Here is a 14,039-nt window from a genome sequence, read left to right as displayed (position 1 = left end):
TTAAATCACTTATGATTCTAAACACCTTTTTAAAAATAGGTTACCTCTGGTGTGGTACCTCATTGAGGACAGGATTTACAATGTAATAAATAAAGCTTGTTCCTCCCAAGCAGCAACATGGCAACCTCAAGCCTAGCCAGATCAGGCATCAAGTAAAGTATCTCCCAGTGCAGCTTTTAAGAGAGAGTTTAATCAGGGTTCATAAGATATTTCACTCAACCCCACAACCCCTTCTTTTCATAGGCTTTCTCTCCTTGAAATCCACATCATAATTCAGTCAGTCTGCCTTAAAGCAACCACAAATATTGCATTTATGCTGCGAGTCAAAAGAAATTATTTCCCCCTGAGTCTTAATAACTTATAGTGATCCATCAACACTGTCTCCAGAAGAATTCAGAGTGGGGTTCTCAGTCAGGCTCAGCGAACAGCCAAAAGTGACTTCTGAACACTGGTGCCTCAAGCTGGGCTATCTACCCAGCCAGACTAGTGCCAGGATGTTTGATTTTAAAAACACTGGTATCATTCGTTTTAAATATTTTTTCTGGAGTGATGATTGTTAAATAGCTGACAGCACCGGGAAATATTTTTATCCACAGGATGAGTACAAGCAGACTGCAGTGATAGTGATCTCATCGCGAGAGAGACCAGTCTCTGGAATTGAGAGGGAATGTGGTCCCAGGTCCCTCCTTGGGCATAAAAAACAAACAATAGCAAGCTGTCAAAAGTTAACAATGGTGCTAGGATGACTGGGGTCCTAATAAATAAGACAACAGTAGGACATTGAATTTTCCTATTTAAAAACAAAAGCTGGATTTGAATGCCAGACATGGAGTTCACCATTTGCTGCCAAAAAGCCACGCAGTTTAACTCTTTAACCAAAGCATAATTTTCTACTTCTTAGTCTTAATAGCATTTTTCTTCCGTCTTCCGAGATTATCCTTAGACTACACCTGTGCTACCAGAAATTTCAAAAACCTTGAGAAAATAAGGATAAGCTCTACATGGAGTTTTGACTCATTTAGCAGATAAAGAAGATAGTATTATAACTCACCAGAAAGGTCTAAAGTTAAGTAATTTGTTGTCTATTTATAATCCCTGAACAGGCTGAGACACCATTACCTCAGAGACCTGCTCTTGCCTAATACCCTGCACTGCGAGGAAAGGTCATATAAAGGTATTTTTGCTGTTGGATCCTGGGGTGCAATCCTTTCCCCTTGGAAGTTAATGGCAAAACTCCCACTGACTTCAATGAGGCCAGGATTCCATCTCCTAGAGTGTAATTCAGGGGGCGGAGGCAGGACTCTCTCATCCAGTTCTTACTGTTTTTGAAACTTGTTCTCCTTGGTCTGACAGAGCCAATTTAGTGAGCCCCAAGACAGGATGTAATGCTTATTCATTGGGCTTAGTGTTTGTTAGTTGTGTTTGCACTTGGTTACCTTGGGTTTTCTATTAATATTTAGCCTGTTATGACATACTGGCAACATGCATGGTAATAGCAGTCTAAGTACTGTCACTTGTTAAGGTGACAATGTAGCTTTTTTTTTTTTTTTTTTTTTTTTTTTTTTTTAATATAAATACCAGCAATTGCTATGGCAATAGGCACTTAATAAAGACACAAAACCAACAGCATCTAAAATACAGTATTTACCATCTTTAAGGACCGTTCTATATTTCAGAGGACTAACCACTTTAGCAGCATTATGATGAATTACCAAGTGCAAGCTATTTAGAAATTGGAACTAAATATTCCTATCAGCTTGAACTAGCCCAGTTTTCATCAGAAGCTATGAATATATATCTTTTAATTTCAGTTTGAGGTGAGATGTCACAGCCTAACTACTAACATGTGCAGTTTATATATAACTAGGCAGATTTCTTCTTCCCTCACTCCTCCCCTCCCCAAGGAAACCCCCCAAACCCACTCTCCCTAACCCAAAAGAAGCTTTAGTTCAGGTAAATATTTCAGATCTTGATTCTGGACAATAAATGTTTCTGTTTCACAACAGCTGTATTTTTATCATTTCCTGTGTATGTAACTGTGCTTACAGAGCAAGTAGAACTATTTGGAGGGAATATTCTCCCAGGATGTTCATATCTGCCTAAGTTATAGGCGATTCTGGCACAAGAAATGTGACTTCATTCATTCATTTTCACTTTATTCACAGTTTGAAGTCATCAGACATGATGATACTAAAGCTATGTCTATACTGCGCCACAGCGCAGACTACAGGGGCATAAACTGCAGAGCGCACCTAAATGTTGTACTTTCAATGCCCTGTGTGGATGCTGTTGTTGCAAACTAAAAATGTACTTAATTCACATTGACACTGTCCTGTCTGAAAGAGGATGCTTTTAGTTCATGCCAGCAGTGTCCATGGGGGGCAGTTAGACTGCAACACTTTGGTGCGCTCTGCAATTCGCATCACCCTGGTTCTGCTCACAGGGTAGACAGTCCCTGACAACAGAGCAGTGAAGTTCTTGCACTCAAACAATTTAATAATTCCATTTTTCTAAGACCTAAATCACAAAAGAGATGAGAAGACAACATTACGATAATCTCCACATCGCTAGAAAGCTTCAAGACAGCAACTGTTCAAAAACAAGAAAAATGAAGTCTTACAAACACTGACGTATGAAAAAAATCTCCAGCTCCTCAATCCCTCTTCCTACTCCCCCTGATACTCCCCCAAAGAGTGTTAATTTTTGTTAAAAGTAAACTAAGGGAAAAGCAGCTGGTTGAGGAGATTCAAGTAGCCAACATTTTAAACCTAGGGCACCTGAATATAGGCACCTAACTAAAAGTGGCTTGAATTTCAAAGGGGGCAGAGCACATGCAGCTCCCCATTGACTACAATGGGATTTGTGGATACTCAGCACTGTTTTTAGATCGGGCCAGTTTTAGGCTTACTAACTTCAGGCACCAAGGTTTGTAAATGTTGGCAGATGTGTTTACAAGTTGTGACTATTTTCAGTGAAGCTCACTTTAAAAACCCAATGTAACCTGATAGAATTGGTGTTACCTGTCCGAGTTACAAAGTGTGTTAAACTTCAGAGGATGCATGTTAGCAATAGGTTTTGCCTTTGGTTTCTCCTATCCTTAATTCAGAGATGTCCTCTGTCAGATTCCCATAAGTAGCTTTGTTATCCAGGGTGTAGACAGAGGACCTGGAATGACAAGTCTTTCAGCCACTCGTATAAATATCACCCAAACTCTACTTTCTCACTTCAGGGGAAAAAGCTCTGGTCTCTGGTTCACCGCTTCCGTCCTCCCTCCCATTCTAAGACAATCCCCTTTGAGGCAGAAAACACTCTCTGGTACCAGTGAGGGAGTCATAAAGAATGTAGACAAGATTAAAAGACACTGACTTTTGAGACTGCCATCTCTGTGACACCGCAAGCTGACGCACAGAGACCTTTAAAGAGATGCAGAAAGATCTAAGTGCAAGGTTGAGCGGTATCTTGTGCCTCCTCAATAACTATAAGAAACTCCTCTCACCACTTCCAAAAACAAGACACAAACAACAAATCAAGGGAGATGGAGAGAGAGAGTGGAGAGAGAGAAGCATTGGGGCATGAGGCCAATAATAATTTTATTTCCAAGAGCTCTCCCTGCTCCCAAAAAGCTTCCAGTGCCCTTCTAATAAGTAGGGCCCTACCAAATTCACAGCCATAAAAAATGCATCATGGACCATGAAATCTGGTCTCCCCCAGTGAAATCTGGTATTTTATGGGCTTTTAACCTATACTGTACAGTTTTTGTAGGGGGAGAACAGCATTTCTCAAATTGGGGGTCCTAACCTAAAAGGGAGTTACGGGGGGACCCACAAAGTTATTTTAGGAGGGGGTCGCAGTATTGCCACCCTTACTTCTGAGATGCCTTCAGAGCTGGGTAGCCAGAGAGCGGCGGCTACTGGCCACAGTAGCGCAGACATAAGGGTGGCAATACCATACCATGCCACCCTTACTTCTGTGCTGCTGCCTTCAGAGCGGGGTGGCTGGAGAATGGCGGCTGCTGACTGAGGGCCCAGCTCTGCAGGCAGCAGCGCAGAAGTAAGAGTGGCAATAACATACCACGCACTTACTTTTGGGCTTTTGGCCAGCAGCCACCTCTCTCCAGCTGCCCAACTCTGAAGGCAGCGCCACCATTGGAAAAGCAGCACAGAAGTAAGGGTAGCAGTACCGCAACCCCCCTACAATAACCTTGCACCCTCCCTGCCACAACTACTTTTTCAGTCAGGACCCCTACAATTACAACACAGTGAAATTTCAGATTTAAATAGCTGAAATCCTGAAATCTACGATTTTTAAAATCCTATGATTGTGAAATTGACCAAAATGGACTGTGAATTTGGTAGTCAAAAAAAGTCACGTCAACAAAGATGAAGAAGAAGCAGCATACACCACATAAGCCTGGGAGAGAATTATGAGATTATCAAGAGACATACTAAATCTGGAATTGCTTCCAGCAACCTGACAATCTTAAGCACAACTGTCGGAGGCCATCTTAGCTGCTTCAAGTCACAGAAGGTGTTACTACACTACAAGTTACATTAACATAACAGCTTTCACATAAATATTGCAGTGCCCTGTGATGTAATACTATAAAACTAATCAGCAGTTAAGGTGGAAAATCTTTTCTTCACCCTACTTCTGACCATCAGGACACAAGCACTACAAAGCAATATAGGAAAGATACTGCATAATTAAGGGGCAGAGTTACAAAAAGCTCTGGCTCCCATCACCTCAGGATTATAATAAGGACAGGAAAGCAATAGACTGATTCCAGTGTGGATGAGCAGATAAAGTAAAATGAGATATTACTTAAGCATGTTGGCCCAGACTCAAAGCCATAAAAGGACAACTTTTAAGTCAAAGGCAAAACTTGGTACTCAAACCCTCCATGTCACTTCATAGATGACACCTTGAAAGTACCATAACTGCTGCAACAGGCATCCAAACATGAGCTGTCTTCCTATACATCAAGGGAAAACCAACCAATCACTCCCACATTTGTATTGGGCCAAGAAGAAGCCATTGTTTTTGTACCTCCGGGGCTGCTCTCTCTGGACTGATCCCTCTCACCCAAGTTCTACGATTATTTCCATGACACTCCAAACCTTCAAGGAACAGCAATACCAAATATCATTCCCAAATATTTGTCTCATGTGGTAGCATGTTGCTCTACTAGCCATTCTATCAGGGGCATAACTTCTAATTTCCAGATTTTAATAGAAAATAATATGCTGACCTAGAGACTGTAGGTTAGCATACAAGTAAATACACCTCTACCCCGATATAACACTGTCCTCAGGAGCCAAAAAGTCTTACCACGTTATAGGTGAAGCCGCGTTATACTGAACTTGCTTTGATCCGCTGGAGCACGCAGCCCCGCCCCTCCGGAGCACTGCTTTACCACGTTATATCCAAATTCGTGTTATATCGGGCCACATTATATCGGGGTAGAGGTATAGTAATAAAAAGTTCCTTTTCTTTGAGATTTACAGACTTTTCATGTTACCTCTTTTTTTAACAGGTCTGTTGCCCTTTCAATCAACATTAACATGATGAACATTTACGGCTTAGACTACTTGGTTTATTTAATATTCCTTTTACTTTGGCCTTGATGTAGGTTCCACAACATGTAATCACAGTGTTGCAAATGTCCTCCTAGATTTTTAACCAAATATTTTTTTTTATTCTCAAAGACTCCCAACTGACATTACATTGGACTCACTGAGCTTCCCCAAACTCACACACACAAAAGAGCATGATCCAATTTGTTTAAACCAGTAGACTACAGAAAGAAAATGGTGAAAGAGCCAACACTCTACTGTAACATCTAATAAGCAGAGAGGTCTGGTTTAAGAGTGCAAAACAAATGCAGTTTTAGTATGTTGTAGCATTCTGCAGTTCTCCACAGCCTCAGAATCTGAATTTTTATGGGGGTAACATTTTTCCAAGCTAGAAACTCTTGGAACTAATCATTAACTTTATAAACATCCCCTCACTTCTGCATTTTCCACAGTTAATGATGGATTACTTGCACCCCAATAAAAAAAGCAGCCCCAGACCCACAACAGACGTGCAGGTCCTTCCAGAAAGCATTCAAGGTCTTTTTGCAAACCAAGGCTCACTGAAAAAGAGGGATTTCACACACTCCTGTCAGAATCCATCCCTGGCAGAGGCTTGTGGCCCCAGAGATGAGAGCAGGCCGCAAGGAAACGTGCTGGGACCCAAGTCACTGAGAGGACCCCTGGACCTGTGAGGATGGAACAGCTGGAGAAGCGCAGGTCCAAAAGGCGGCGGGCTACGATTAGGTTCTGTCCGCAGCTCTGCCCGTGGCAAGCTGGGGGTCCCCGGGCAAGTCACTTCACGCCTGTGCCCCGGGTCGGGCAGCCCCCAGGCCGTGCAGGGGGCCGCGCCGCGCGTTCCGGGGAATCTCTCCCTGCCTTGCAGGCGCGGGATGTGCCGGAGGAGCCATTCCCGCCCGCCGAGTCTGCAGAAGTTAATAGTTAATGGGCGGCTGCTGTTCACAGCCCTGGTCCCCGTCCCCCCGGCCCGGGGCTTTACTCACCGCTGTCCAGCCGCACGAGCTGGGGCAGCCGGTAGGTGCTAACCAGCTGGTCCAAGGGGACGGACACCGCGCTCCACTTCACATCCTTGAGACTGGATCCCAGCGAGGGGCCCGGGTCCATCTTCCCTTCCGCCTCCGGGCCCGGGGAGGGGGAGTCAGGCTGGCAGGCGGCGGCGGCTCCTGCCCGGCGGGGTGCTGCAGCCAACAGGACGGAGCTCGCCTTGCTCAACGGCGGCTGCTGCAGCTGCTGCTGCCGCCGCCTCCACCTCCGCTTCCCCGGGACATGCTAGGCTTGGCGAAGCGCAAGGTGACACCCGCCCAGCGGCTGCGGCTGCTCCTCCAGCCCCCCGGGGCTGCTCCCCGCTCGGCTCGCAGCTGCGACTGGCCCAGGAAACGCCATCCCAGCACTGACTAATCAACAGGGTGCGAGAGACGCCTGCGCAGCTGCTGCTCCTCCCCGCTCCCAAAAGGAAAGTGCCGGGCTGGCTGGCTGGCTCCCTCCTGCTCTCCTTGAACGGGGGAGGCTCTGGCACCGGAGCGCCGTGCAAAGTCTGTCCCGCTCGCTCCCCCCTCTGACCGCTCTGGCAACCTGCAGCCGCCAGCCTGGAGCCGCTGCTCAGAGCCCCTAGCGGGCAGCCCCCGGGCTGCGGAAGGGCCAGGGCTTAGCGGGCGCAGCTCCCGAGAGCCATAAATAGAGTAGGACGTACATTTGACCTACAGTACTGCCCAGGGGTCAATGCCCAGCTTGGCCACTGACTTGCTTTGAGCCGCTCTGCATCTCCCGTTCCCCATCTGTGAAACGGAATAACCTCTGTAAAGCACTTGGGGAGTCCTGTGTCAGGAGTAATACTTACTGTCTACACAGCAGCAGAAGCCGTTGTGGCCCTAAACAGCCAAATAAAGGGTTGCTGTCCCAAGGGGTTACATATTTTTTCTTCCCAAAGTGGGATAAAGTGGTTTGCCTTATTGATCCCTGCTTGATCACCTAAACTCCGTCTCTGAGTCTGCTCCAGGCTTTGAGGTTTGTTTGCATAAGCTGTATTTCATCATCCATCTGCAAACATCTATATCTAATTTCTATAGATGGTATTTTATAAAACGTTAAACTATAAACTACAAAAAAGACACTGGCTACAAAGACCCTCCAAACTTAATATTATTCTCCTGTAGAACACTGAAGTCTTAAAGGGCACTTTGTCCTTTTTTACACCAGCTAACAGTAAAATGTGCAAGTGGGTTTGCATAATTTTAAAAGCAAATTCCACATCTGGAAAGATAATGCTACTAATTTTACAAAGTATTTGAGCTTTAAAAATTGTTCAGAGTGCTATCCTGCAGTGAGTTCCCAGAATTTTTGTTAGTAAAACCTCTTAAGCAGCAAAAAGAACACAGAATGACACAAAGTAAAGTATATACAATATGTAATTTCCTTTAACATAAATTATGTGTATTTTAAGCAAAACAACTCTCCGGGCTCTCTTCTCTTCACAGATATGAGATTTCCATGTGTTATTTCCCTGTGCATGGAGGGAAGAGAACAGATCCCTTTGAATATACTTTTGTATTTAAACTAAGTATTATTTATTATTATTATTTGTATTACTGTCGTGACTAAGAGCCCTAGTCATGGACCAGCACCCCCTTTTGCTACATGCAGTACAAACACAGGTAGACAAATATTCGGCAGTTTCACTCCTCTTATCACAGCAATTTGGATTTATAGGAGTTTGCATTAAATCTCTCCATCATTTAATTCAGTGTTGGAGATTTTGCCTGTAGAATTTATATCACATTAGGAAAGATATCCAATTAAGCTATAGATCAGTTTTCATTTGTGACAATGTTTGCATATTTAGGGCATAAAGATGATTAGATCAGGAATTTCGACTTATGATTATTACGTATGGGAATATTAAACATATGTTTGGTTATCATGGCATGAAATGTATCTGTTCAACAATGTTTTTAAATCAACCATTAGACTTCTTTTCAGAAGGGATTTTGTTATGAAGTTTTTATTTTGGAGAACCCGTATTTTATGTAACATTGTGATTCTTTACAAGTGTAGGATGTACAGATTGCTAGGCAACGAGAACTGTTTTAAATCCATAAATAAAACAAATAAATCAATGGAGAACCTAACTCTAAGCCATTATATTGTATTGTGATGAGTTTACTGTGTTCACTTTGTTGTCAGAACTCTGATTTTATTAATTAGGTTGTGTGGATTGCATTACAGCAGCATCTGCTAATGTTAGCATATTTAAGACTGTATCAGCAGTATTTTTCAGTGATTTATAATACGCTTATAAAAATCCACTTATAAGATCTCACTCCAGGAGTGATACAATCTAGTTATGATATTGACCCAGACTGTGGCTGATCCTTCTGCTAGTGCACAAAAGAGCTGAGATGGCAAGGAGCCTTCTTCTTCCTTGTAGCACTTCAAGGGAGTCATGGAACAAAGGGGCCAGATTTGCAATCTCTGCTAGTGCCCCCTGGATAGCAAGCAACCTCAAATGGGTGGGGAGGAGGAAGGACCATCAATAGATTTATCCCCTCCACTTGCTCTGAACAGCAAGATGGGTCAGCTGCAGAAAGAAGTACAACCTGCACAATCCTAAAGGCAGCAGTTGTGAGACCTATTGTGCTACAGACAAACCTAGGTTAGATTGTTTGCTTCCCATCGGACAGTGCGGTTTGGGCCTGTGCCTCAATTGTTCGATCTGACCCAGTTTCTTCAGAGCTCTGATGGTGGAAAACCTTCTTTCTTTGTTCTCAATTATGGTACTCTCAGGTGTTACTTGTAACAATAGTAAGTATTAAAAAATATTCAGACACAAGTGTGATTTTTAATTTGTGTCCCCTTAATAAATTAATGTTTGAAAAGTGCTTGGAAATCCTTGTGTGAAAAGAACTGTTGAAATGGAAAGTGATATTATATTAGCTAAAAGCATTATTCTAACTTGGAAAGCAAAAGAATGGTTTGAATTTGCCACTGGTGTAACAAACTCAGTGACTGTAGCCTATAAAATATAACATGTTATAAAATAATTTACAAGACCGTGGTTAGACACTCTGTTCACTGGGACCTGAAGCACCTTTCTAGCAAGAACTGTTTTTAAACATGGCGCTGGCTAACATGCTTTGAATGCCAGTGTAGAGATGCCTCAAAATATAGTTTAAAGCTTGCCTCCCTCAAATCTCATGCAAGTCATGTTTCACTGTATTGGGAGAAATGTGTTGTTCTGCCTCACCTGGGGATAGTTATTGCTAATTTCTCTGAAGATTTTGAGCAAACACAAAGCAGAAAACTGTATTCAGATCCTCTTTATTTACATAGGTCTGCTTCAAACAAATTTTTAATGTCAGACATTTCCAAATTCCATTTTCTCTCCCACTGGTGGATTTGCCTATCTTCTACCTCCTGAAATCTTAAGAGGAGGTTACTCACCCTGTGCAGTAACTGACATTCTTCGAGATGAGTGTCCCTGTGGGTGCTCCACTCCAGGTGTTGGTGCATCCCTGCACCTTTGCTCGGAGATTTTTGCAGCAGTACTCATACCAGCCACGCATGCGCAGAGGCTGCCCCCCGCTGTGAGTGTAGGTAAATAATACGCATGCGTGGCCAGTCTCCTCAGTTCCTTCTCTACAATGGAGGCTACCCCAACTCCAAAGTAGAGGGGAGGAGGGTGGGTAGTGGAGCACCCACAGGGACACTCATCTCGAAGAACATCAGTTACTGCACAGGGTGAGTAACCTCCTCTTCTTCGAGAGAGATGTTCCTGTGGGTGCTCCACTCCAGGTGACTTAAAAGCCATGTGTCTCAAGGAGGTAGGGACTTCAGATCTGATAGGAATGCCGTAGATAGTACAGCCCTGCCTAAATGTATATCAGAGAGAGGGCCTTGAATAAGGGCATAGTGTTTAACAAATGTGTGTTCAGAAGACCAGGTGGCTGCTTTACAGATATCAGCCAGGGGAACTTTGTGCAAGAATGCTACAGAAGTAGCCACGGATCAAGTGGAGTGCATTCTGATGCCATCTGGAGGTGTAACCTTCTTCATCTGATAGCATGACCGGATGCACTGAGAAATCCAGTTTGAAAGTCTCTGGGTAGAAATAGGCGTACCTTTGGAGCACTCCGCGATGGAGACAAAAAGTCTAGAAGAATTTCTAAAAGGCTTGGTTCTATCCAGATAGAATGACAAGGCCCTGCGTACATCTAATGTATGCATCGAGGCTTCGAACGAGTTCGCATGCAGTTTCAGAAAAAAGGTTGGTAGGTGTATCGGCTCATTAATGTGGAATGACGAAGGCACCTTTGGATGAAATTTGGGGTGTAATTTGAGGGTAACCTTGTCTTTGAAAAATAGCGTATATGGTGGGTCTGCCATAAGAGCTGCTATTTCTCCTGCCCGTCTGGCAGAGGTAATTGCCACTAAAAATGCTGTTTTCATTGAAAGGTGTAAAAGGGAGCACGTGGCTAGGGGTTCAAATGGTTGTTGAGTTAAGCAAGATAGTACTAAATGAAGGTCCCACGGGGTGGTAGGTGGTTTAAAGTCTGGGTATAGCGTTTGGAGTCCCTTGAGGAAACGCTTGGTGATAGGATGAGCAAAAACAGAAGTATCATCAATTTTGTCATGAAAAGTTGTAATAGCAGCTAAATAGACTCTGATGGAGCTGAAAGAAAGGCCGGATTGCTTAAGGTCCAATAGGTAGTCAAGTATGAGTGAAAGAGATATCGACGTGGGGCAGAGTTGTTTAACTGAACACCAATGTGTGAATTGTTTCCACTTTCGTAGATAGGTGGTGCGAGTAGATTGTGTTCTGCTATGGAGGAGCACTCTTTGAACTTGTTCAGAGCAATCTAGTTCACTTTGGGAGAACCATGTAGGAACCAAGCTTTTAGGTGAAGCATGGGCAGGTTGGGGTGGAAAAAGCGGCCGTGTTGTTGTGATAGGAGGTTCGGGATAAGAGGCAAGGAGATTGGTGGTCGAATTGACATTCTGGTGAGGAACGGAAACCATGGTTGTCTGGGCCACGATGGGGCAATTAGGATCACCCTGGCATGGTCAGTTCGTATTTTTATTAGGACCCTGTTGAGAACCGGTATCGGGGGAAACGGATAGAGTAAGGTTCGGTGCCATGGGATCATGAATGCGTCTCCCAGGGAATGTTTGCCCAGTCCCACCCTGCAGCAAAAATTGGAACATTTCTTGTTTTTTGTAGTTGCAAAAAGGTCTATGGTTGGGTAACCCCAAATGCAGAATACGTTGTGAATGGTTTCCCATTCGTGGTCCCAGGGGAAGCGTCTGCTTAGTTCGTCCGCTGTGGTGTTTGTTACTCCGGGAAGATAGGCAGCCGATACCCAGATGTTGTTCGCAATGCATCAATTCCAGAGCTTCATAGCCTCTGTGCAAAGCGAATGGGATCGAGCTCCTCCCTGTCTGTTTACATAGAACATACATGCAATGTTGTCTGTCATTATGCGTACATAGTGATTCTTGATTAGTGGCAGAAAGTGACGGCATGCATTGCGAATGGCTCGAAGTTCTAGGACATTTATGTGCAGAGAGGTCTCGGTTGAAGACCATAGCCCCTGGACTGTGTGGTGAGACATGTTTGCATCCCAGCCTGTCAGAAATGCATTGGTAGTCAGTATGAGGGATGGAGTCTGCTGAAGAAAGGGGACTCCAGAGCAGAGGTTGGAGTGAACTGTCCACCACTGTAGAGAATCTTTGACTCGGATAGGTATGGAGAGAGTCTTGTTTAGAGAGTGCACATTCGGTTTGTAAACTGTGGCCAACCACGCTTGGAAGCACCTCATGTAGAGGCGTGCATTTTGGACGACAAAAGTGCACGAGGCCATGTGACCTAGTATTTGTAGACAATCTCGGACTGTTACCAGGGGACTGTTGCAAATTTTTGTGGCTAGTCGGCTTATGGAGGTGAAGCAGTTGGGTGGGAGAGATGCCAATCCCGTCCGGGAGTCGAGGTATGCCTCTATGAACTCCAGATGTTGGGTGGGGTATAATGTGGATTTGTTTTTGTTTATTTGCAGGCCTAGAGATAGGAAACAATTGACGGTAAGCCGTATGGATCGGAGAGCTTCGTCGAACGTTGAAGCTTTGAGGAGGCAATTGTCTAGGTAAGAAAATATTACGACCTCTTGTTTTCTGAGGTAGGCAGTAACTATGGCTAGGATCTTGGAAAAAACACGGGGGGCTGTGGACAGTCCGAAGGGGAGAACCCTGTATTAAAAATGTGTTGAGCCAAGAGTAAAATGTAGGAATCGTCTGTGGGCCGGGTGTATAGTCACATGAAAATAGGCGTCCTGTAGGTCGAGGGCTGAAAACCAATCACTTTGCTCCAGCACTGGGATTATGGTGGTGAGAATAACCATCTTGAACTTTTGCTTTTTGACAAATTTGTTGAGCCGCCTGAGGTCGAGGATTGGTCGTCATCCTCCAGTTCTCTTTTCTGTTAAGAAATAATGGGAGTAAAAACCCTTCCCTTTGTGTCGTTCTGGCACAATTTCTACTGCTCCCAGTTGAAGGAGATGTTGCACTTCTTGGAGGAGTAGTTGCTCGTGAGAGGGGTCCCTGAAGAGGGATGGGGAGGGTGGGTGGGTGGGAGGCAAGGAGAGGAAGGGGATGGCGTATCCAATTGTAACTACCTCTATGACCCACTTGTCAGAGGTAATGTTCTGCCATTGTTGGGAGAACGGCTGTAGGCGGTGTCCAAAGATAGGGGTGTTGGCTGAAGTGGGAACGCTGTTTTCTAAACCCTCGACCAAGGCTTCAAATCTGCCTATTAGTTGGAGGGGGTTGAGGCGCCCCGGCAGAATTGGGACGCCGCCGCTGGAATCTTGGTCTCTGGCATTGTTGTTGTTGTTGTTGCTCCTGTGGTCTATGGGAGTGTTGTGTATATGCGGGGTAGCGTGGACGTTGGTAAGGTTGGTATCTATATTGCCATCTTCTGGTCGTAGGTGTCTGGAGACCTAAGGACCAGAGGGTTGCCCTTGAGTCCTTCATTGAATGAAGCACATCATTCGTGGTGGAGGCAAACAGTTTTTCACCGTCAAAGGGAAGATCTTCAATGGTGCTCTGAACCTCTCGAGGAAAGAAAGAGGAGGAGAGCCATGAACCCCGTCGCATGACCACTGCTGTGGCGGTTGATCTTGCTGCAGTGTTGGCTACATCGAGGGCCGCTTGATGAGCGGTACGTGATATGATTTGTCCCTCGGAAACCAGAGCTGTGAATTGTTGTTTCTTCTGTTCTGGGATATCATCAATAAAGTCCATGAATTTATTATAGTTTCTGTGGTCATATTTTCCAAGGACTGCAGTATAATTAGCTATACGAAATTGTAATGTCGAGGATGCATATACTTACGACCAAAGAAGTCCAAGTCTTTACTGTCTTTGTTGGCTGGGGTGGAGCGGGAACACTGTTGTTTGGCC

General features: G+C 44.5%; 1 protein-coding gene and 1 long non-coding RNA gene across 3 annotated transcripts in view; one reads left to right on the top strand and one right to left on the bottom strand.

Moving 5' to 3' along the window:
- Positions 1-7,196, bottom strand: part of GAREM1 (GRB2 associated regulator of MAPK1 subtype 1) — a 133,766-nt gene extending 126,570 nt beyond the window's left edge. The window contains exon 1 of one of the 2 annotated variants that reach the window (XM_054019550.1): positions 6,575-7,196. In XM_054019550.1, coding sequence (XP_053875525.1) covers positions 6,575-6,695 — 121 coding nt within the window. In that variant the 5' untranslated portion in view covers positions 6,696-7,196. The remainder of the gene's footprint in view (positions 1-6,574) is intronic. The other variant, XM_054019549.1, reaches the window with a different exon arrangement.
- LOC128832292 (uncharacterized) lies at positions 6,253-13,721 on the top strand. The gene is made up of 3 exons (XR_008443955.1): positions 6,253-6,317; positions 12,638-12,724; positions 13,565-13,721. It is a non-coding gene; the product is annotated as an uncharacterized LOC128832292 (long non-coding RNA).
- Positions 13,722-14,039: the final 318 nt, after the last annotated feature.

The sequence above is a fragment of the Malaclemys terrapin genome, chromosome 2 (assembly GCF_027887155.1).
Source record: "Malaclemys terrapin pileata isolate rMalTer1 chromosome 2, rMalTer1.hap1, whole genome shotgun sequence".
Taxonomy (NCBI): Eukaryota; Metazoa; Chordata; order Testudines; family Emydidae; genus Malaclemys; species Malaclemys terrapin.
This window is presented reverse-complemented; position numbering and strand designations above follow the sequence as displayed.